The sequence below is a fragment of the Lingula anatina genome, chromosome 1, assembly GCF_051362555.1.
Source record: "Lingula anatina isolate TDL-2025a chromosome 1, LinAna3.0, whole genome shotgun sequence".
Taxonomy (NCBI): domain Eukaryota; kingdom Metazoa; phylum Brachiopoda; class Lingulata; order Lingulida; family Lingulidae; genus Lingula; species Lingula anatina.
Genome location: NC_141767.1, coordinates 418666 through 443549, shown reverse-complemented (window position 1 = coordinate 443549; position 24884 = coordinate 418666). Strand labels below are relative to the sequence as shown.

Sequence of the window (24884 nt, the reverse complement as noted above, 5' to 3'; positions counted from 1 at the left end):
TGTATACCCTTAAGTATTTTGAAAAAATATCATGATTACCCTCATTTGCCGTAGAAGTGCCCATAAAATCTAATGCACCAGTTTTCCTATGGGGAAAAGAAGGCTATCTTGGATTTCCCCAAAATGATAAAATATGGACATTAATTACCTAACAGATATATATCATGGGATAACAATACTAAAAAAAAACAGAAAAACAACTGAATTCATCTTCATTTTATTTGTAAGCCTATCTCTCGCAGGTATTAACTGAACCCCACCTTCTATGGCTAATGGCAGCCATTTTGTTTTGTTTTGTTTTTCAAAAAGGATACACATAACATTCTCATCACATATGTATTATATGAATTAAAAAGATGTGGAAAATACTCAGAAACAAACCTAATTTATCAATTAATATTATATCTCCATGGCAGAAGAAGCCCTATGTGTATACTAGTGTTCCTTTGATATGGGGGCCATCTTGGATTTTTCTCGAATTGCCTGTGAATAAAGGTTAGTTACTCACCACAAATAAATTATTTGTGTAATAAGAAACAAAATTAATTTGATAGTGGGCAATGCATCTTCCTAGTTGGCATTAGTTAGTTGAAAACCCTTGTACATGTTCTAGTATTCCTATGCCACACGGCGGCCATCTTGGATTTTTCAATAAGTCCAAGGACACTAGTTTGTTATCTGACACATATGCATAATATGGGTAATAAGGATGTGGAAAACATTGAGAAAATACTTAATTTGGTAAAAATCAACATAGATATGTATGTATTTCTACAAAATTTCAAAAATTGGCGGCCATTTTGGATTTTTTGGCCAAACGGTAATTTTTTTCCGTGGGCTACGGCTCTAATTTGATTTAGTACGTCGAAAGGTACCCACATGCAAAATTTGGTGCTTTTATCCGCTGTGTCACGATTTGGCCATTTTTTTGCCCTAAGCAACCGGACTAAAATGCTTGTCATTAAAAATGATAAAGACCCAGTAATACATTGTTTCTTTTAAGTCATTAAATGAAGCCTCCAGAGTGAATGATTATTATTTTGACCATGCATTAGATCTTGTGTAGTGGTTGAGAATAGTTCATAAACTAGGACAGTTGAATTATGCAGAAATCTTGGTTATAAAATTGGTTGTGGGCCAGTTATTTATGTAAAACTGAAACCAATACAACCCACTTTGTTTTCAGATTCTAATCTAGGGTCAACAAGGACATTTGAAATGTGAAACATCTGCTGAACACAAATTGGTTCAAAGTGAAAGGAAGGCAGTCAAGAAAACATGGAATAAATTATTTGAATCATATTTTAATCAAATAATAATAAAAAATTATCATATAATAATTATGTTGGTAATAAATAAATGATATTTCTTTTGATTTGTTTGATCTGTAAATACAGACTAGAGGCTATTGTTTGCAATGTTATTTTGTAAATACCTGCAAAACAAAGGAAATTCACGACCATACTACATGCTACCTAACAAATCTTATATACACTACAATTGCAAACCTTAAGCTACATCTACAATACCCGATTCAGCAAAACTACTCTTAATACGTAAAACAATATCTGCCTTGCAGCTGTGGGGAAATGTCAACTCCAAGGCATGCTGGGACAGAAGACGTGGAACAAAATGTCTAACTAAATGACCAGCAGTTCACGTCTGACTCCCTTGCATATATCTGCCTGCCTTAATGTGACTGATGAGATTTCTTCTACTCTGACTAATCAAATATTGTACTTAATAAGCTGTTCATGTGGCTCCATAGTACATAGAATCTCATTTTAATGTTTATCTTTCACATTTATAGAAAGCAGAATTCCCAATTCATACCAAAAAGAGAACCTTTTTTTTCCAAAAAAGAAAAAAAGCTTCAAAAAATGAAGAGTTATGGTGGGCAAATTGCACAGAGCCCATTAGCTAACAATAGTGATGCATTGTATGTCCACAAACATGCAGAAATCTTCTGAAAAAAATACAATTGCAAAATCAAGAATCCACTGGAAAAATGTTTGATCTTCAAGTTTTGTTTATATTGCTATAATGCACGGCGTTAGCACCTCCAAGCACCAGTGGTAGAACTAGGAACGCTAGTCTGTGAACTAGAACTGGACAAGATCAATAAACCTAACATGTTTGTAAACACCAAAATACCATGTAAGCTTGACTTGAAATGAGGTAGAAGATGCTCAACACGCATCTTGCCCTGTACTTTACTTATGTGAGATATGTACAAGTTTCACATTCTCCTAATGATTACACATATATAAGTAATGATTCAACCTATGAGGCCGTCCCTTTGGTCGTCCTAGAATAGCATGCAGTAAACTGATTACATACCGAAGTAATTTAGCACCAATAAAATATTATTATTTCTTGGAATTCCTTATGATCCATTCATTGATATTCTTGGCAACTGATACTCCAGAGGCAGTTGAATCCCCCACTGGTTCATCTAAATAAATGACTGGACAGTTTCAGTTATGATTGATATACTTGACTTTCTGTATGTTATAAAGAAATATACTTCCTAATTTACATCACTTGAGACACTGTATAAACTGGTCTCAAACTGCGACTTGAATACATATATGTAGGCAACATATGTCAGGATTAATTACAGTATCTTTCTAATTGATTTCTATTCAACCATCCCTTCTTTATAATCAACTCTGAACCCCCTGGAAGCAGAAACCTATTTGTTAAACAACAAAAGGGGTAAACCTCTTTACACATGTATCGTGTAGCAATTCTTTTTATAATGTTGCTTTTTGCCCCAGTACAGAAATATCATTTGGGTCTGCATATCCTCAAGTGCCAGTGAATTGAACATGGAGAACAACAACATAAAGTATACACAACAACAACTGTACTTATTAACACTGTGGAATATATTATATATAGATACAGATATAGGAATATATATATTTATATATATATCAAATTGGCAATCTTGCACAAATACATAGTATTTTCAAAAAGAGATCCCAAGGAATTACTTATTTTTTATCATCTGGGCCTCAATATCAAAGGCCAAACCTTTCCTTGATCAAATACATCAGTTTTTTCTTTCCTTTGTAAATGAATTTCATGTTCTCTATGAGCTGGGCAAACTGTAAGTGGCCATCGTGAGCCAGGAGAAATGTCTCCCGCGCTTTACTCAGGAAGTCAATGAAGTCGCCATAGTGCCGCGGACTGATGTGTGTCAGGCGAGAGTGTGTTGTGCTAATGTAGGCGTGGATTGTTGCATCCAACAGCTGCCGTAATGGAGGTTTCTCAAAGGAGAGCAGTTTGAGTGGTTTCCTCTTTCCGTCAGCGGCTGCCGTGGCCATGCCTGGAGCTGTCATGGAGAAGCGTCGCAGAATGTCGGATAATACTGTTGCACACTTGACATTCTTCATGAGCAGAGGTATCACAGTGGAAAGTTCATTTTTGCCTAAGGAATGACTCAACGCGCACGCCCAGTGTATATCATTGATGGCAGGATGGGTGTCTTGGTTGTATGCCAGGTGTAAATTTTTTAAAGACAAGAGGGCCAGTTCATACGCCCTGTGAGGGTAACCCCTGTGTTCCATATACCTAGCAATGGTAAACAACTGACTAGATGTCATGATATGCTCCGCGGCATCAATCACAATTTGATAAGCTGTCTCAAATGCTACGGGGTCTTTCTCACACAGATTCAGGGCACACAAGGCACAGTTTGGAGGGTCTTTGGAGGCACACTGTAAGGCCAGAGTGCGTGCACAGCTTGCCAGCTTCTCCTGCTGGTGGTAGTTCAGAGACATCTGGATGATGGTGGCTGGTGACATCACCGTGGTAGCAACTGTACCTGAAGTAAAAATAAACAGTCATCAACACTATTGTTAAGACCTCCGCACTGCAGGAAACTGTCTGGATTAACACCTCTTCAATTAATGCAGTTAACCCACCACTAAGTCGGTTAAACACCTGGTAATAATTAAATTAACACATTACAAGGCATTTAAAAAAGACCTTATAACATTTCATTAACACATGGCAAAGTAGATTTAATAAGTCACTTAAACATCATGTAATTAGATTTAATAAGTCACTTAAACATCATGTAATTAGTTCACATGTGAAAAGGTGATTTAATGTCACCTGACAACAATTCATTAACACATAGCAAAGGTGTTGATAAATCAACTGATTATGTGAAACTGATGTGACTAATTTCTTTACAGCAGGCCAACAACATCTACGCCTTAATTCAATACTTTTATCCTTGTATACTATGTAGACCAACCCGGTCTTCTAGCAGGCTAAGAGCATTTACGCTTGAATCCAATAGTGTATTCTGGGCACAGAAAACTTAATCCCATCTAAAGTCATATGTCAAAGTGAAAAAAAATACCCACTATAGACAACGTTATAGTTTTATACTGCCAAAACTGACTCTCACCTGTAGCTTCTAGTGGAGTGAAGAATGTATACCAGTTCCTGATGATAGACACAAGGGCATCCACCCCCACCTCTATAGCACATGTGACCAACCAACGCACCATCTCACGACGTCGCCAGTTTAAGGTGGACAAGGTCATTCTCATCACCTGTGTGTAGATAATTATATTATAGAAATACTAATACAGTTTAGGGGGGACAGCATCATCCTCATTACATCTGCTTAAATACTTATACAAAGGAAATTATTTCTTACAGGAGAATTTGGTTCCAAGGTCTTTTTCACCATTCAGATCCAAGTTTTTTCTTCCTAGACTCTCTTGCAACATTTCTTCACAGAAAGCTAATATCACTAGTGTTAATAACACAAGGAAACTTTCAGAAGAGAAATGCTTATGACACACAAAATGATAACATATTTCATACCACACTGCATGGTTCAGAGAGCATTTTACCTGTAGACCAAGCTCCAGGGCCACATTCAGCAGAGGACCATGCTTTGGACCCTCAGCTGGGGTGGCAATCTTAAATGCATCCTGGGCAACACGAAATAACTGTGACGAACTGTGGATGTTACGCTGAGCAGACTCCAGAACTGTGCGCAATCGTAGCATGTCCGCTGTAAGAAAAAACATATCACAATTATTTCAAAGTTCAAAACTTTTGGAAACAACTTCATTAAATGCAGCTAAAGATACGGTACTATTGAGTGTACAATCCATACTTTCTGATTTTTTTTTAAACAGTGCAATTCAAGTCTTTTTGACTCAAACCATGACTCAGGGATGAGACCAGTCCTCACTCAAGTAGGAAAATTGGCCGGGGGTCCAGGGTTCATGATTCACAAGAATGACCAAAATGACCCTGAAAAAGTCGGAATTCCAACAGAAGTCGGAAAAACCTCATCAGTGATTACTAAGGAAGAAGAGCATGACAGGGAAGAGGGCTTACTTTTAGCAGCACTGAGCATGGTGGAGGCGAGTTCACACTGTTGAGATTCCAGATGTCCTAGAGTAAACCAGCGAGGATAACGACTGATCACCATAGGTGCTAAGTTACTGAAAGCATCCTCTGTGTCATCACTGTCTTCAAGTACGGGAAGTCTGGAAGGCAAAGAGTGACATGTCATATATTGCAAAGGATTAGCTACAGCTTGTATCAATAGAGAACAAATTACAACACCTGGAAAATATTAGTGAGAGAAATTGTCCTTCTTGAAGTTAAGTTAAACTCTTGTCCGATATCCAGGTTTATCTATACGGCCTACTCTTTTATAATATCATCTTTGACAAAGAGGGCACTGTGCACAGCCCTACCTCATGGCGCGTAGTCCCACTCTGTACGCCAGGTCTGCGTCATGGGGGAGAAGACTGGTGAACAGGTACTTGGCAAATGTGTGCATAGGGATACTCTCCGAGTGAATACCAACACCCAGGCCACTATTGGGACCACCTGGAATATACACATATAAGGACTGTTATTTATTTATTTATTTAATTTATTTATTTATTTACTTATTATATATATATTTCAATTTTCATTTTATGTTAATACATAGCCATGTTAATCACAGACTTAAACAGGAAAGGATTTCACAAGGGAATTCCAAGCCATATTGTAAGAAGATGAAGCCATTTTATTACATCCTTCTCTTCTTTATATGATGCTACTCATAACACTGCTCTCAGATGTAAGTTCAATAAAGATCTACACTACAATAGATAACTGACATTTAACTGCTTTCTGTAAAATAATTTACTATATTACCAACCTTCTAACAACAACACTGCCTGTTTTCTCATGACAGCAATGAGAGTAGAATCCAACGGAATCTCTGTCAGCCGACCAATCAACTTCTCCTCCTGTTTGCACGCTTTCTCCTGGGCATAGACGCCACCAGGCATCAGACGCTGCTGTCCTAGACCTAGAATACATGGGAGATAGCACTAGGTTATTGACATAGAATAGCATAATCACCTCAACTGTTATGTATAACAAAATGTATAACAAAATACCCATGCAAGACTATGAGTACCGAATTTTTGAGATAATAATTCTCATTGAAAAGAGCACAATTCATTAGTTCCTGGAGGTCTTACCCATGAGCGCCACTTCTATGGCCAGAGTGAGGTAGGATTCCGTGTGGTCACGGTTACCAGATATCGGCAGATGTTGATACCTGGTTGCTATGGTAACACTGCTGCTGTCACTGCCACCAAAGGCTCGCGTGCTGAATGAATCAACTGCAAAGAAACAATGAAATTAACGAAATAAATACTAGTGCCTTCTACACCATTTATAATTCAAAATTCAAAGAGCGCAAGTCCAATATGACTTATGCTGTAATTTAAACAAAGAGCTTCATATTCTTTTAAACAGGACGCCAAGGCTGAAAACAGTTTATATCCATTTTTCCAGCATCTGTTCTCATATGTCACTAGATGTAAACATGTGCCATGAAACATGTGCAACGCTGCAGGACACAATTCAAAAATATAATACATGGAAAAATATACGATACAAGAACTAACAGAACTGAATACATTAAAAACAAACTGAAGGTTGGTACCATCAGAACTCAATAAACATGGACCAGTGACATAGAAAACATTTTAAAAACTATCAGCTAGTAACATTGTGATATAATAATTCTGTATAAATAACAATAAACTGCCTTTGTTTTATAAAAATAGAATCAAATTAAAAACTTTTTTATCTGCCACCCTCACAAGACTCATTCCTGCCAGTATGTGTATGAGGCAATATTTACCTGAGGAATCAGAGCTAGAGTCATCTATGGCTGTGGAGGCTTCCAGCAGAGTATCAAAGAGGCAGCCAATGGGGTCCAGGGGGTGGCCTATCCAGCCCTCAGGGGACACCGGGGGCGGTGGAGACTGCTGCTTGGGGCTGCTATGCTTAAACCCTGAAATTAAACACAAATTATCTGAAATTCACTCTCTTTTAGACATCTTTTATCAAATTTCAAACAAAAACAAAAGATAAATTCAAGAATCAAAATGGTTTAAGGTAGATATATCTTTTCACAATCAGAAAATGACAACTGGATCTCTGATAATTAACACTTCAGTTTCAGTGTCAAAAAGTCTAAAACCTAAAATAGAGGATGCAATAGTGTAATTTTTTAATATGTTTAGAAAAGTATCAACCCCTCTCTGCAACATAGAACTCACCTTTTTCTAGTCCTTTCCTGTATTTCTCTTGATCTTCTCGCTGCCTCTTTTTCATGGTGCGAACAATGACCACAGCCAATCGAAGAGCTTCTTTCATGTAACCATGAGAACGCAAAGCATCTACTCTGGCACAAGCTGTTGAAATGTCCTCTGAAAAAACAATGACAAAAGAAATGTGTAAATACTGCTTCTGATACGTCTAAAATGTTATTCTTTACATCAATAACACTGCATGGTATAATAAAATTTGCACTGATACACAAAAAGGAGAAAAAATTATTATGTTGCTTATATGGAAAATGCTTCCCATCTTTTTACTTCTTTACAAAGAACAATAACAATATGTAATAACATCAAAAAGTAATATCAACATAAATTAGGCATATCATAAATATCATTTCTTTTATCTGAAATAACTTATCCTACCATCCCATAAAGGTAATCCCTGGGAGTCAAACATGGTGGACCTATCACATCTCTCCTCATAGTAGCAGACATCTTCTCGCAGCACCATTTGTAAATGAGGATTGTTCCATGTCAGCTGACAACCCTCCAACGCGCGATGGAATATGGTGCGCGGCTTTGGTCTCTGTGGGCGTGTGGAGGGACCAGGGTTCTCGTCATCAGAACTGTCATCATCGCTCTCCTGGTTGTCATAGGCACTCCTGTTATCTGCGTCCTCCAGGGGGCAGGACGCCATTAGAGACCACTTGTCTAACGCCTCATTCCAGTGGTCTTTGTCACTTTGGTTGATATTTGGGTTCAGCACCACACACACCCATAGAGCACCTGCCAAGGAAAAAAACAGTGGATTAAAATTAGGAGAAATATAGGTTGAGGCTGAAATGATTTGTCATACAACTTCAGAAATATATTTTACTACAATTAGATATGAAGGCTTTATAAGGAACTGACTAGATTCATCACTTCATTTCCTTGGATTGTAGTTATTTGTTCAGACACATTTTTGTTTGATCTAACTGAAACAAAGTTAGCATTTTGTAAATACACAGACCCTCTGCATAAATTCCCTTGTCCCTTAGACATTAAACACAAGTATCTTACAGCTAGGCTTATTTTCACGACCCAATCCCTCCCAGTTTACTGACCTAATTCATCCCAGAGTTGGCGACACTTGTCTGTCATGGGCGTGCCTTGGGTCCTCCACACTGGCAGCCGTGGGTCTTCCAAAAACTGCTCCGTGATCAGAGTCAGCATTCTAGCACCATTGGAATCACGTGCACGCAGCATTTCACGCACCTACGAACAGATAATAGATAACAGCCATTAGAGATCAATACACACATTATTAAGTCAATGCTGGAAGGTGAAATGACTGTGCAGGTTAGTGACAGTGAGTTATGTGGTGATTAATACCCATATCTAAAATATAGATGATATCCTGCTATATTCAGTATAACTCAAGTGTGATATAAAGGTCACACCTTAGTCACAATACCAGAATATCAGAATATACTTGATGCTTCATCTGACTGTTTAACAATTTATTCTTACAAAACCATACTACATGCCAAATTCTGAAGCTGAGGTGAAGCAGAGGTGTAACAGATCCTGTTCTTTACAGTCTTACCTTAGCAAACATTGCATTGAGTTGGTTGGATAAGTTGTAGTAGTATATTATAACACACTGACCAGGAAGTCTTACCTTAGCAAACATTGCATTGAGTTGGTTGGATAAGTTGTAGTAGTATATTATAACACACTGACCAGGAAGTCTTACCTTAGCAAACATTGCATTGAGTTGGTTGGATAAGTTGTAGTAGTATATTATAACAGACTGACCAGGAAGTCTTACCTTAGCAAACATTGCATTGAGTTGGTTGGATAAGTTGTAGTAGTATAGTATAACACACTGACCAGGAAGTCTTACCTTAGCAAACATTGCATTGAGTTGGTTGGATGAGTTGTAGTAGCCTCCCTGAGATAAGTAAGTTTTCACCTGCTCCTGAACCTGCTCCTCATCTAAGTGCCAACTACTGTCATCGTCAACAGAAGCACCAGCTGTAGGATCTGGGGCACCTGCAGAAACACAACACAAGATTTACATACACACATACACACACACACATGCACGCACACACACATGCACGCACGTACACACTGGAATACAATATACAAGGAATTAAATTTGTAACTATATGCAGTTGTTTAGGCTGGTTAGAAGGTATCTAACAGCACTGAATTTTACTGAGCAAAAAAATCTTTAGAAATGTAAAACTGGTGAAATAGATCATTCATTGTTGGAATAAATCTTGTTATCCCATAAACTGTTGTTAAGGATGTGTAGCCACTTAGCATGCAAGATATGCAGGAAATTTCTCTTCACAAAGGACCCCTATAACAATTAATTCTCCAGATCAAACAATACTGCAATCGCATAAATTAAAACTGGTTTGAGATTTTTTCTCCTTACAACACAACACCCCCTCCATGACACCTGGATAAGGGCTGCTCTTAGTTGGAGGACCAATTAGATCAAAACCAGTCCTTTTTTTCTTTTCCAATTTGTCCTTGGCCAAATGTGTTCTCAGTTTAAGTGAGCTGTATTCTTCTTCAGTAAAATGGAGGCAGATACATCATATCCAATATGGAATCTTCTGTTATTTGACTTTGAATAAATCATGCAACAAATTACTCAGGAACATACTTCTTTACGTGCAAGGTTTTAATTTCTGCCTTGAACAAAAGACTGATTAACTTCACAATATCAAGTTATTACTAAGTATTGAAAGGAAAAGCCTGTATCATTCAAATGTAATGAGGTGTATTTTGTAAGTACCCACATATAGACTAGAGAATAAAGGACCAGCATATGTTCCTCATGATTTTACATAACAGCATTGATATCAACTCTAAATAACAGAGAGAGCAGGCTGCTCTAATCTAGAGTGTCACATTGAGTTATAATTCCATCTGACACAGCTATTATAGCAGATGTGACAGTGATATTGCAAATGTAAGCAGTATCTCCAACAGAATTTCAACTAGCTAAGTTCTGCCATGTTTCCGTCATCAGTGTCCAATGTAAAGAGTACCACATGGCATCTACAGGCCACACCCATGTGGTGCACATAACAGAGGTTAGGAATAAATTTGATCTATTTTTATTCTTGGTTTTAAGACAAGTTTTAATTATGGTCCCTGGCAACCCTGTCAGACTTCCCCCTCTTTAACTTTATCTGTTTGCTCTTCAAAAGAAAAACGTACCAGCAAATAAATTAATTTGGGACTTGGCTTGTAAAATCTCGTCTGCTAGTTTCTGTGCTGTTGGCAAGACGTCAGTATGGTGAGCTGAGATCAAATACTGAGCAAATTTCTGCAGCTGCTCGCGGCTCATCTGCAGCAGTGTTTCTGAAATAGGGAAAGTTACATGCATACAACTTAACTTCAAAATGATGCTTCTTTAACAAACTAATATAAATGCCAAACACAAACTTGGTTTTCTCGTTTATACAAATAAGGACAGAAATAAATTATTTATAAAACTAATGAGAAAATAATTTCTTTCATAAGTCCTGAATTCACCATTATTTTTATAAAACGAAATATCAAACAGAATAATTAATGTATCAATAACCAGGATAATCAAAGGCTAACAATGTTACTGGTGACAACTTGTGTTAAATATTGCACAGTAATCTGATCTCTAGATGTAAATTAACATTTCTCAATACTTGGCACCGTGGAATCATAATCATCACACAAGTTGATATTGCAAGAAAAGGGTTATATAAATTCTAGAGGTCTAGGATGGGCTCGTCTTGCCGTGTCCCCCTACCTGATATTGGCACCCTGAGCTGTATGTTGCTGGCTTTGCGTATCCGATACAAGGATAATGCCACCACATGGTGACACCAGAAGATATCTTTGTTTCCACAGCCACATTTCACTGAGGTAATTTTGCATCTGCAAAAGAAACATTATTCACTAATGAATTCAACTGCCAGTCAGTCATGGCTTCATTAGTTGCACTAATTGGTGATTTACATAAAGCCAGACTCTGGTTGTCATGGCAGCAGACCATTTATCAATAACAATAAAATCTCTGAACTCACAGTGTTTCACTTGATCATCAAACATATGAAACATATTTCTTAATTAGGGTAGCACACTTTGGATACAGTTTAGCCTAATTCATACATGTATCCATACTAAATAAAATCTCAAACTAGTAAACAATACCAATTCTGACACAGTCTCAGTATTTTACAATTTTTATCAATAAATTGTGTGGGGTGAAATAATAAAACTAATCTCTCAAGTAACATTTTAGTCTCCACCCCTCCCCTTTGTTAATTGTAATTTGTTCACTATGTACTGTACAAATGGGAGTTCTTTGTTCTGTCAAGTAATCCAAGTTAATATACCAGGAGTGATTCAAAGCATGAAATCTGCAATGAAAGGCAAATCTAAGGTAACACTGGGCACTGGATTGTCCTTCTGGCTCTCAGACCACCTGATTATAGCTCTTGTGGTCACTAAGGCCATAAAACTTACAACTCCCCAGCATGTCATTAGAACTTTTACTGCCTGATGCTGTCATTTATCAATGCATAATGTTTAGTGAAAGGCAGTTATCATGATAACTGGTCCACAGCATGCAGCTCAACTCTGCATAGATGCAATTTGGCATCAGATTATGTCCTAACCGCTGACAATATCGTCTTCCTAAAGAGAGCAGGCGACACTCTAAAGACTTCCTCCATATTCACAAGAACAATACGGGCAGTAAAGAAAACCAAAATGTTCAATAATTTACTGATAATGACAAGTCTCATTACTGCATTTCTAAACCAGTGCCAGACATTGGGTCGTTAAGTACACAATAGTTATAGATAAATAACACTTTGATGCTTTCTTCACTTGTTCTGTGTCCAGGCTGACATGGACAAAGTCTTTGTGCTTCTGACCTTGGGACAGCGAAATCTGTGATAGCAGAGTTTAGACATCAAATTATAACATGTAGTGATAGTCCACAATGCAGTCATACCAATCACAGATCAAACTTCTTCCTTGTGTGGACATGTAAGGAGTATTGTACATTGTATCTGTGTAAACACTGGCAGATAGCCATAAAGATATGGACTGCATAAAATGATAAGTTTTCATTCACAAATATCTTATCATGCTGACCTTCAAATTTGACTATTCTCTGTAAGAGATCTTTTCATTTATTAAACATTATCCAGATAAATGGACTTAAACAACCAGGTAACATGTAGCCTGCTCACCTGTCAAAACTGATTGAGACACTGTAGTTCCTGGAGGGTTCGGAGAAGATGGGATTCGCTGGCTCGGACACCGTTCCACTTAAATGGAAACCTGAAGTGAAAAAAGAAATAAAAACTGCATTAAAGAAAGATTAATTGGACATAAATATGCATGTTTTTATGTTATGTCAACAAATTACAGAAAATGAATGTGACTTGGTGTGATGGGAATTCTATTCAGTTTTTCCTTTAACTATAGAATTACTCTGTACTCAAATCAAGGCCTTACTGAATGACCAGAAAGATTTATTTCTAAACTAACAAAAAGCTATGCAACATTATGGAAATCAATCTGACAATAGCCCAGTCATTATCTCCAATGTTAAAAGAGGATTTGCATGTATCCGATCATTTTACCACAGGGAGAAAGCTGTCTGTCTTGTTAATAATTTGTAAAGAGTTTGGTATAAAATGGCAATCTAATCCAGGCTTTTACAGATCTCTGCAATGACGGGATTATTTTCTGAGGAACAAAATAGCTGTGCTTTCCCTCCAGCTAATACACTGTGATAAATGACTTTTCAAGCCATGAATCCCTGCATTCATATGCCATAGAAAATACCTATTCATTTTGATATGCAATAGTTTCTACTGAGATGCCAACTGGCCCATTACTTTGATATATTAGATGAGTTAGATTTCACTTGCTTTATCATTCATTGTTCTCACTTTATACATTGAAGAAAAGCTTACTAAGTCTGAAGCATGTCCTCTTTATGGTGACTAGGTGCTCAGTCTTCAAATATGCCAAAGAAATGATTTAAACAGGCTCAACGGGACCCTGACTCAATCCCCCATTTACAATATGGTAAAATGTTCAAACTGGGGGCTTTTTCAAAATCATTTTAAAACTGAACTTGGAGTTAAAACCACTTGGCAGTAGTTTTGTGACTTGTAAACATAAATATGTGAGGTATGGTTATCGTGGGGGGTGGGGGTGGGGGGGGTGTAGGGGTAGAGATAGGACAGGGTTGTACTCAAACACGACTTAATGTTCAAACCACAGGAGATAGCAGGGTCACTGTCTGCCCCTGTACTATATGGCACTCATAAAACACTGCACCTTGAAAGCAACATCAACTGCTATTATTAATTGGCACTAATGACATATCTGCACTACTGATAGATGTTGTTTAATAACACTACACCTTTTGATGACTGGATCCTCATTAACTCAACTCCTTAAGTGGAGAGAGAGATAAGGTGAAAATCCTGAGACATCATCCCCATTAGAGGGTGGCATGTGGTGACACGGAGCCGTTTGCTCTGTCATGGTCTCCATTCTATCTATGATAACAAGACCTGATGAGACACACTTCATAACAAAGCCAACACTGCCACCACATTATCTTCAGAAGTTATGATGACAGATAATGCTCTGGTTTGGCTGCTACAACAAAAACCTTGCCATGACTTCCCTCCATAATAAATGAGCCAGGAGCCAGGCAATGGTTATGAAGCGTCTTTATAGTAGATAACACTGGACACACACTGCTCTACTGTCATAAATTTACCTGGAGACCTCAAGCATACAGGAGTGCTCCTTCAAGATAACTTACCTTATAGATGGCAAATTATGGTGCATGGGGTATTATCTTAAATCTATTTTATTATTGTACCTAAACAAGAATCATACCAGTTTAATTGGCAGCAGAAAAACTACTCAACAAAAAACAGGAAATAGTGCTTTATTTTACAAACAATATCCAACCTATCCAACCTCCAGAAATACAACACTGCTTTAAATTTGTCAAACAAGCATCACAGAGCAGAGAAAACCAACTGGAATTGTTTGCTTCTGCATACAATAAAGCAGAACATTTCTTACATTTTTTCAGCTGCGAGGCCGTAACCATGTCTGAAAGCAAACATCTAGCCAACCAGATGTAATTTCAGCAAAGGTCTGGCCAGGCCATATTGCCACAAGTGAGCAGTACAAAGCAGCTAGAATATAGCAAATCTTTACTTTACTCCTTTCACCCAGACAGCCATCAATAGACCTCTATGTACATATGCATGCCTGCCTTGGCAGGGCCAGCCCTGGCCTATAGATCAGTTCTCACTCAGGTTCAAAGACCCTTCAGCCTCAGCTAAAATCACAACAAATAAAGGGACAATATTTACCTGCTTTATTAGCGAAATCCAATGGCTTCACGAACTATACATCACTTTGTTTGAAAAATACACCTCTTTTGGAGATTTGTTATTGGTTCATTTGGTTCAATAAACGAACCCAACAAAAATATGTCAACAAAGAAATGAAAGAAGTTACCGCCACAGGTGCCACTTAGTATATATATATACTGTGGGAGAGAGCTGAATACAGCACTGGGCAAGAAATCAATATCTTCCTTCTTATCAAAATTGTTCTGTTGAATATATTTTAACAAATTAAAATGAGGCACATATTTGGTTTCAAAATCATTTATATCGTTTCAATCTTGACGTACACGTATTTAGTTACACATTGGATTTGCATCTACTTGGATGGCTTTTAACAATCATAATGGAAATAGTCCTTTGTCTAAGGATCAACATGAAATCTAAAGATGACAGTACGTCAATGTAACACACACACAGTTTGGGCTCTCCTATACATCCAACTTCTCCCATTCACCTAGTCAATCAATGTACAAGCTGGTATATCAACCTCACAGCCTCCTAGATGTGTTCACACAATACTACACACACAGCCTTCTGTCTGTTGAAATGGCTAAAACAGGGTGAGAGTGGAAACCTGTCCCAAAGATGAGGATCAAGTATAAAGAATACGGTTCTCTCGGCTTAACATCTAAAGACACTTTTATGTCAACCCCCCTTATTTACTCAGGGGTGACAGACACAAGTTCTAAATCAATTAACACTTGGAAGTTTTTTCCTCCAGACAGATGCCTTGTTTGAAGTGCACTGTAAAGGCTGGAAGTCTCTTTTCTACGCCCTCATGTAAATATATACATTTGGAGTCACTAATTTATGTGAAACTGTCTGCATTATTTAGGGGCAGCTCTTGAAAGCTTGTATTATCTTCTGCTTCAATACTTGTCTTCTATTGACTGTATACTATTGAGATAATATCAGATAGAGACAGAAACAAGTCTCTTGTATTTCACTTAAGTTTGACAGAATTATGCATTGCCTTGCAGTACATTGATTACAATTAGTCTTCAGTCATCATAAATTTGCATGTGATTGGTATTTTATAGGAAAAGAGAAGGATTTTAGCACAGCATCAAGTATGCACACTTGCATGATAAGTACCAACATCATGTATAATTAAGAGAAACTGAAAGAGTTAAATCTATATGGCTTACAATGACCACACCAGCTGCTGCCATGGCAACCTGTGTTAGTCGTGACCTCAATTCACCACCATTACCAGATTCCTGCTGTGGTCAAGTATTTGTGGTCATCCATTAATACTTCAGAATATTGAGGACTACAGCTGAGCCTTGCATCTTCACCATTTCATAAGTATGCACATGTACTGTATATATGCAGTATTTTCTACAGGGCACAGCCTGAGGGTTTCTACTGCCCATTCTCTTCCCATTCTCAACCATCAGTCCCAATGCCAATATTACATCTACTGTATGTATGCAGGGTTTCCTACAGGGCACAGCCTGTGGGCTTCTACTGCCTATTCTCTTCCCAGGAAACCATCAGTCCCAATGCCAGTATTACATCTACTGTATGTATGCAGAGTTTCCTACAGGGCACAGCCTGTGGGCTTCTACTGCCTATTCTCTTCCCATTCTCAACCATCAGTCCCAATTCCAGTATTACATCTACTGTATGTATGCAGAGTTTCCTACAGGGCACAGCCTGTGGGCTTCTACTGCCCATTCTCTTCCCAGGAAACCATCAGTCCCAATGCCAGTATTACATCTACTGTATGTATGCAGAGTTTCCTACAGGGCACAGCCTGTGGGCTTCTACTGCCCATTCTCTTCCCAGGAAACCATCAGTCCCAATGCCAGTATTACATCTACTGTATGTATGCAGAGTTTCCTACAGGGCATAGCCTGTGGGCTTCTACTGCCTATTCTCTTCCCAGGAAACCATCAGTCCCAATGCCAGCATTACAAGCAACAAAGATTTCCCCAGAGAGCTGTCCAGCCATAAATTCAAGGGCTATTGGCTTCAAAAGACAGCCCATATTTCCAAAGACCATATTACAGATTCACATTTTGGACTCCATATACCCGTAGTAATCCTAGGGAAACCCCTAATAAGCAATAATGGTTTATTTTACCTCAGTTCTGACACATGTACTCAGATGCTTCATACACATTCTAACCATATGTGTGTGTGTGTGTGTGTGTGTGTGTGTGTGTGTGTGTGTGTGTGTAACCATGCAGACTATGTATTCTCCAGAGTCCCCTAAAACTAGTCTTTCTAGCTCAAAGTCAACCTTACAACACCAAGCATTTTACTTATTCTGTTGGTTTGCAATATCATAAGTCTCCACTATTCCCAATGCAGCACTTCATTTACATTTCCCCAAAAATAATACACTTAATGTCATATCTATCAAACATAACTTGGTCCTTTATCAAACAAAATTTCATTAAGAAAATGCAAGCCCCGAGAGACAGATTCATTTACCTTGATTTCAGGTAGTACTTGACAGTGACATTCAGATCATTACCACGGGGACCTGCACTGTGCAGGCAGTGGAGATTAAGTGCACAGGTTCTTGTTGTGGTTGAAGAAAATGGTGAAAGGTTAGTGTTAGGGTTCATCTTTTTTTCTTTTTTTGTCATTTATAGAGAGGAGAAGACCCCTGGCACAGTAAGTACTTCCCACAATGCACGCTGGAGACAGTCAGTGCACCAGGACACAACTCTATAGACAGGTCAATGTCATGTATCTTACAAGTGTTTTTACCTTTTTCTGTGTGGAATATAAAACTATATTGTTGATATGCAGATATAAAATTAAGAACTATTTACATAAAGTGTAAAGGAGCGTTTTCCTCATGCAGTTCATATAACTGGAGAAAATGTTTCTATTTCCATGACAACTAATCACAACATGTCATTGTTGATTTCCCAGAAATCTACTCAACAATATTTCAAATTAAATAATGACTCATATTACACATATTAGGAGTGTAAATTTAAATGAAATTCACTGCACAGAAGCTTAAAATTTCCTATGAGCACTGGTCATAATAAATAGGCAATTACTACATGGGTATAACTTTACATTTATTATTTTCGAGATACTGATGATGGAATCTCAATCTATTGAGATCTACCTTAACCCGAACAGTTCTGAGAAAGATAATAAACAAATCGCCTTGTAACAGTGTAGTTGTATTTAAAATTTTGTGACCCACAAAACAAATTGCAACTTATAAAACCATGCCTCTAATAGAAGAGCACATTTTCAGATCCCATGTCTATAGAAGAGCACAGTTTATAGAACCCATGCCAATAGAATAGCAGTTTATAGAACCCATGTCTACAGAAGAGCACAGTTTATAGAACCCATGCTAAAAGAAGAACACAGTTTATAGAACCCATGCCAATAGAATAGCAGTTTATAGAACCCATGTCTACAGAAGAGCATAGTTTATAGAACCCATGCCAATAGAAGAGCAGTTTATAGGTCCTTTGTCTATAGAAGAGCACATTTTATAGAACCCATGTCTATAGAAGAACACAGTTTAAAGAAGAACACAATTTCTAGAATCCATGCCTACAAAAGAGCACACATCCCTCTTTCAACCAGGAACAGGAAGCACCAAACATCTCAGCAGACACAGTTATGTTCTGTTACCAAACGGCTGACCTCATAGAGGTCACTGCTAGTACACTGTGGAGCAGGGCACCTCTTGCCTCTGAGGGAGAATAAATTTGGACAGCTGGGCCAGAACATTTGGCAGTATTATCTAGCTCCTGTGGGCCACCAACTGTCAAAGCATTCTGGCCAGCAAATCTATACTGTTTTCTCCCTGCAGCCATACACAGAGAGAGGGCTTGCATTCTGATAACACATGTTGTGGATTTGTGGAGTACTCCCCATTCTAATCCTGACCAGACACTGACATGCAGTAACACAGCTTCCACCTGTCAATCAACCTGGGATTTCTGATGAGAGAAACTGAGCTTCAGGTGTCCAGGGCTGTCCATCACTGCCTAGCAGGGGATCTTCTGAACCAAATTACACTGTGGTTTATATATATAGGGAGGAAGACCAATTAAGTACCTACAGGGCATTTCAAAATATTACACCATGGTTTACCATAGAGAAAAAAGATCCAGCACCTACTAGGAATTTCAGAAACAAAACAACATCATTTACCATATCCTACGCACATCTAGGAATAGCAGTTCTTGGAAGAAGTGGGAAACATTGAGATTTTTGAGATTGTCTGCAAATACTAAGGGGAGGGAGTACATAGCTCATGTAGTGCGCTTCTATGAAATTCTTGGTCATTTTAATTGCTAGACAAAACTCAAAAGAAAATCTTCTTTGGCAGCTAAATATACATGGTCACTGCCTTTATTAAAGCACAAGTAATAAGACAGATCACCACCCTGACCCTGCCAGACCAGGTGGGTGGTATAACCCTTGAGTTTACACATCTCTTGTGAACACAATACAATTTCTATGAAATGTGTTGATTGGGTTCTAGAGCTAGTGAGAATCCTGATCTCATGTTGACAGGAGAAGTTCATCATAAGGTGAGAGCACCTGTTACATGAACTTGTGTAACAGGAACCATGCTGAAGTCATCATGCTGTGTACAGGAAACCTGAGCCAGAGAAATATCTCGATTACATCCCCACTTTGCTGATGCCAGGCCATAATTAATCTATTTCCCAGTAATGATCAATGAAAATGGTGCTTTAATCAACCTTTGATCAATCCAGTTCCCATGATCCTATTTTAACATCTCCACTTATCTGATAAATTCTAGCCAAAAATAACTTCCCCTTTTTTGTCATGCTCTGACTTCTGCCTTTTGTCTAATCAAAGATAACTTCCAATTAGCAATTTATATACATTTCCCAGAAAGGTTCCAACTAAGAACAACAGGTGTATGATTATATGACTGTTTACAGCAGGTAGAAATCATTACATACAAAATGCATGGACATGGTCACATGGTAAATTACACTGAAAAAAGGAAGAAAAATACAGACACAATAATCATCCAACCATCCATCAGTTTGACTGTGAAAGATATCGTCAAATGCTCCTCACAGACATCTTGTTCTGAACTCCATTCTTGCCTAAATTGTGTGGTCTTCCCACTCTCTAAGCAAATAACTGCAGTAGGATGAAAACTGCAATCATAAAGTCAAGGAAAGGACAGCTTATTGAAGGAATGCCACAACTGAGATGATCAAATCCAATCAAATTATGTTATTCTTTCAAATACAATCAGCTGTCGCTACAAACCCTGAATATCCCTCCAATCCTCATCCTGGGTACTTAGCTTTCTACAAAGCAGGTAACCACCTGGATGCTTCCATCTTGAGGCAAATGAAGATTTCTTTGTATTTTCCCTCCTTTGATCTTATCAGTGTACTGTTGCTATTACAATAGCTATCAGCCCTATGCTATCAGTATTGTCAGGTCCTGAAGGGACAATACCTCACAGGCTTCACACTAGCAAACCTTACACAAGTCACATGAAATTACAAGGCATTAAATCATGGTTAAATTTCAATAGCTGTGGCTTGATTTCTTTCATCATGTCAGCTATCAGTATTATCAGTATCTGGAGTGATTCTGGCTCTCATTGGACTCTAACACAGCACTAGTAGACAGCACACACAATGAGGCCACATTTTCTTCAGACAAAGTTATCAGATGAAATATCTGAACCTTCTGCATTTTATTACCATAAATGAAATAATGCATAACACTGACCATAAAAATATATCTCCAACCACATCGAGAGTCGTACCAGGTTGTTACATGGTGGTTTCTCACAGATCTCTTATGTCTAGACGTTCCCACTCAATTTCTGGACAGAACTGTGGCCTTTTGTTACTAATATTATGAGGATGAATTCAAACCATGTTATAAAACCCTACAATTGCCAGTGTTTCCATGGCAAACCACTGCATTTGGGATGTGTGGGGCTCATTTTGTTCATGATTCTTTAAAATTGAAACCCACCCTATTCACATCAGAAAGTGGGGGGCCTTTTTTTGTAAATTAAGTCATAAACCTTTAAGTTACACATACAGAAACTGAAAATTATATCAACAAGGCTATCTTACAACGGCACAGTGAACATCACTACTCCTTGTTAATAGTAATTACCCCTATGTTTTTATTTTCAGGAATAAATTCAGCCCACAGTGAACAACAGACAAACTATTGTTAGCTTTCATCTTCAAGCTGGATAACCAGAGTTCATCCTTTAATAATAAACTGACAGAACTATCCATCAGTGACTGGCACATAGTATAGATGAAACTCCACCAGCTTATTATGCTGCCCATGGGAAATAGAGTATCCCAATATACAGGGTTTCTACTTATCTCTAACCAAACACCAAAATAACTGAACAAGTCAAAGTTCATCACACACAACATACAGAGTAATACAAAAACACCCCCTTTATATGTCTTTTTCATGTTAATTGGTTCTAGTGCATTTTTACAAAGAATATTACCTAAAAATTATATATAAATTTATAAAACAGTGTTATGCTAATACTAGTAAACATATTCATATTTTTTGATAAAGAAAAGAAACTTTTATCTTTTATCTTCTTTTATAAACTCCCTAATCTTTCTGCAACTATTACACAACTCTATCCTATAATTTCTCCCCAATGGGAGTTTCCTCTCCAGATTCTAATGCAACACCTTTCTTTACATATCAGTCAAAAGTCCCCTTCAACCAAGCAAGCATTGAAATTCCAAAAAGGTACACAAAGGGTAGATATAAAAGATCCCATAAATACATTTATCTTGGCTCTAAACACAGAGTACTGCACTATCTAGACCAATCTACCATTTATCACGGCACTATTGTATATAATCACTTCACAGAATAACACTGATTTTACCACTCTGCATTAGAATACTGTAATGATGATAAACTGACACCTACAAATGACCTAAAATTTTGGTAATGTCTTTCAAAATGCATGACTGCCTAATTCATTATTCAAGTCCCTCCTAAATATGTAGCCTGTCTAGCCAGTTTGTTGATTATCTTTAATCTTTTCTTATGAGCATTTATTGCAAATTGCTGCCCCCATGGTGACTTTGTCTCATATGCTCAATAGCCAGCTATTCACAACCACCTCCACATATCTTGATGTCTCCACAGCACAGAGCTAAAAACTAGTGTCCCTACCAGAACAACAGACAGTGAGCCTAGACAGAACCCCCCCCCCCCCACCAACCCATCCCCCCAACCCCACACAAACACGGCTGAGAGTTATAAACAAGAAGGAGTTCCCACCATGAGGCTAGCCAGATTCCCCTCCGTCTCCAATCAGAGCCTCCCCCAAGCCAAGAGACCAGCAGACAGTAGGGCTAGGCAGAGAGCAGCTCACAGAATTAGAATACATAATCCAGCTGATCAATACCAGAAGATGGTCAGCTAAATCTCTCACTTCCTCCCACTGAGCCCCTCCCCCTGGTTTCTGTTCATAAGTACTATATACAGGCACCAGCTGATACAAGGGACCCACCCTGCTCCCTGACTGTGGCTAAAGAAATGATTGGCTTTAATCCCTATCCATACACAACTTAATTGTATTGTGTGCTCTGATAACCTCCTTCACTATGACTGCAGGAAGCCGGGACCCATTTAAGCTGGCATCTGAATTCAGCGGCAGTTTATTATTTCCGCCATGCTCCAGTGTATCCCCCTGGCTGCCCCGTAATCGCCCTGCCATAGAAACTTGCACAATACCTGGAGCCGCTGATTCAACACTTCACCGCAGAGGGAATACCTTGGCCCTGTGTATTGCCACAGGGGAGATAGAGTTTTCTTTCTTTCACTTGTTCTCTGCCGCCCATGCTACAGCAGTTATCAATTGGGAATAAACAGTGTTTTACTTGGGGGAGAAATCTCATCCTGCAACAAAATACTATAAACACTCTGGCCTGTTGTATAGAAAATGATAGGCTGAATAGACTGATGTGAAGAGTCAATGGGATGGTACAGTTTTGGGTACAGAGCTCCTTTCAACCAAGAAACAATATGAAAGGTGACAAAGCTGACACAATACAAATCCACCTTTTCCCAAGTTATTATTGCTACCAAACCCCTCCGGTTATTGAGTGTGAGACTGGAGAAGTGAGAAAAGCTTTGATTGCTACCTTCTAGCTAGGAATCACAGTCCTGTTCCATCACTAGGTTATGTATGGCCTAGCTCACAGCCACTCATTCAACTTCTATTACTCCAGCCACACAGGGAAGGTTCAATGATAAAACTACCTCCCTGACATCACAATAGATATGGCTGCATTAAAATACATTATCTGGAGGCCAATGGCCAAAGGTGTGTTAGATTAGCAAGTGAATGGGGGTAAAATTATAGGTCTTATTGTGATCTAAGGCCTCCATCTGTGTTCATTCACCCACCTTCCAATAAATTACCCAGCCGTGATTAGCATCACTTATTTTAATGAAGCCAGTCGGCAGTCTGTGTATTTAACATTCAAGTTTATTGAAGCAAAGATCCCAAAGACACACAAACCCTTTTTATCTGATGATGTCAGGCTGGCTGTGAATCCATCACTAATTGTCAGGACAAGTAGTTTAGACTTGTCTCTAATATTGAACTATAGCTCAGTTCTCAAGCAATAATGGTGAATAGAGAACTTGAGCCTAGAGATGAATTCACATAACCACAGAAAGCTTATATGCTAAATTCCTTGGTCAAATAGCCCTGATAAGGAAGACTATTCACAGTCTTGGCAAACAGATCCTCAAGAGTTCAGTCAATCTTCAAACACACCCCCTTTATGTTCGTGCACAACTGCTTGAACAATAACATGTGGCAGTGAGATCAATATGCAATTGCTGCAATCCTCAATTTTAGGCTTGACACAGTCATTCATAATGCAAACAGCCACTATGCAAAATATATACCGACAGCAGCTACTAAATAACTGCTATTAGCTTAGGCGATTTAAACCCAGCCTTGTTTAAAGGGCCTTGGCACGGAGCGCTCAGCTGATGTGTACAGCGACGGTAGGCTGAATATAAACAAACGCGCCTTTTATCGAAAACTTACTCATTATGATAACAATTCAAGTCCCTTTGTGTGACCTAAATGCTAAGAATGTGGGTGAATTACTTTAATTCCAATTTCAATGTACGGAAATACAACTCAGCTTTCATCAGCGCAACTTGACTCACTTTATCCCAGAGGGTTTTCATTAAATCTTTGAGTGCTCTTTCCTGAATACTGAAAGAACGAAGATCCGTGGGAATTTACTTATCTATAACTTACCTATTTGTAGCACATTCTCTACCGCACCGCTTTCTAATAAGCGTATTCCCTGATAGAACGGTAATTTTTGTTTTTCACCATCCTCCTTTGAGCAGTTCGTAAATGAGGAATACATGCAAATGTCCCTTTCATTTCGTGGGAACGACCAAAATATAATCCGACTCTGCACGGGTTCGGGGATCCGATCGAAACGTTCCTCCACACATTGGAATGGGATGTTTTCGGCCACAATTTTTGCACAGATGTCAAGCAAAGAGTCTGGTTTATGCTTTCCCGTATTTGTAGCACCAATTGAAGTATTTTGACCGGCATTTTTTGGCCCAGAAAGACCCGGCCACGATGAACAGTGTCTCTTCGCAGCCGCCATGGGAAACATCTGATTGGGCGGAAGTTTGTCTGAGCATGCGTATCTTAAATTTAAGGCAACACGCCTCCGATCTATAAATAAACTCAAAGAATCCTGATTCAGGGCACCGGGGATTCCCTATTGGGAAATCCCCTTTCATGAATGGTTGAGTCAATAGCGCCCTT

General features: G+C 38.4%; 1 protein-coding gene across 2 annotated transcripts; it reads right to left on the bottom strand.

Annotated features, from left to right (window-relative positions):
- Nucleotides 1–1284: 1284 nt before the first annotated feature.
- Nucleotides 1285–24743, bottom strand: LOC106174056 (zinc finger SWIM domain-containing protein 5). Of its 2 annotated transcripts, XM_013555432.2 has the most exons (16): nucleotides 24354–24743; nucleotides 12869–12959; nucleotides 11416–11543; nucleotides 10845–10988; nucleotides 9508–9656; nucleotides 8726–8876; nucleotides 8043–8405; nucleotides 7617–7766; nucleotides 7196–7348; nucleotides 6525–6668; nucleotides 6197–6349; nucleotides 5742–5877; nucleotides 5377–5528; nucleotides 4881–5044; nucleotides 4427–4574; nucleotides 1285–3832 (listed from the first exon to the last, which is right to left on the bottom strand). In XM_013555432.2, the coding sequence occupies exons 1-16, from the start codon at nucleotides 24727–24729 to the stop codon at nucleotides 3027–3029; spliced, it is 3408 nt and encodes a 1135-aa protein (XP_013410886.2). In that variant the 5' UTR covers nucleotides 24730–24743; the 3' UTR covers nucleotides 1285–3026. The 2 variants fall into 2 exon arrangements, with proteins under 2 accessions (XP_013410886.2, XP_013410888.2); XM_013555434.2 differs by lacking the exons at nucleotides 9508–9656; nucleotides 10845–10988; nucleotides 11416–11543; nucleotides 12869–12959; nucleotides 24354–24743 and adding an exon at nucleotides 9208–9263.
- Nucleotides 24744–24884: the final 141 nt, after the last annotated feature.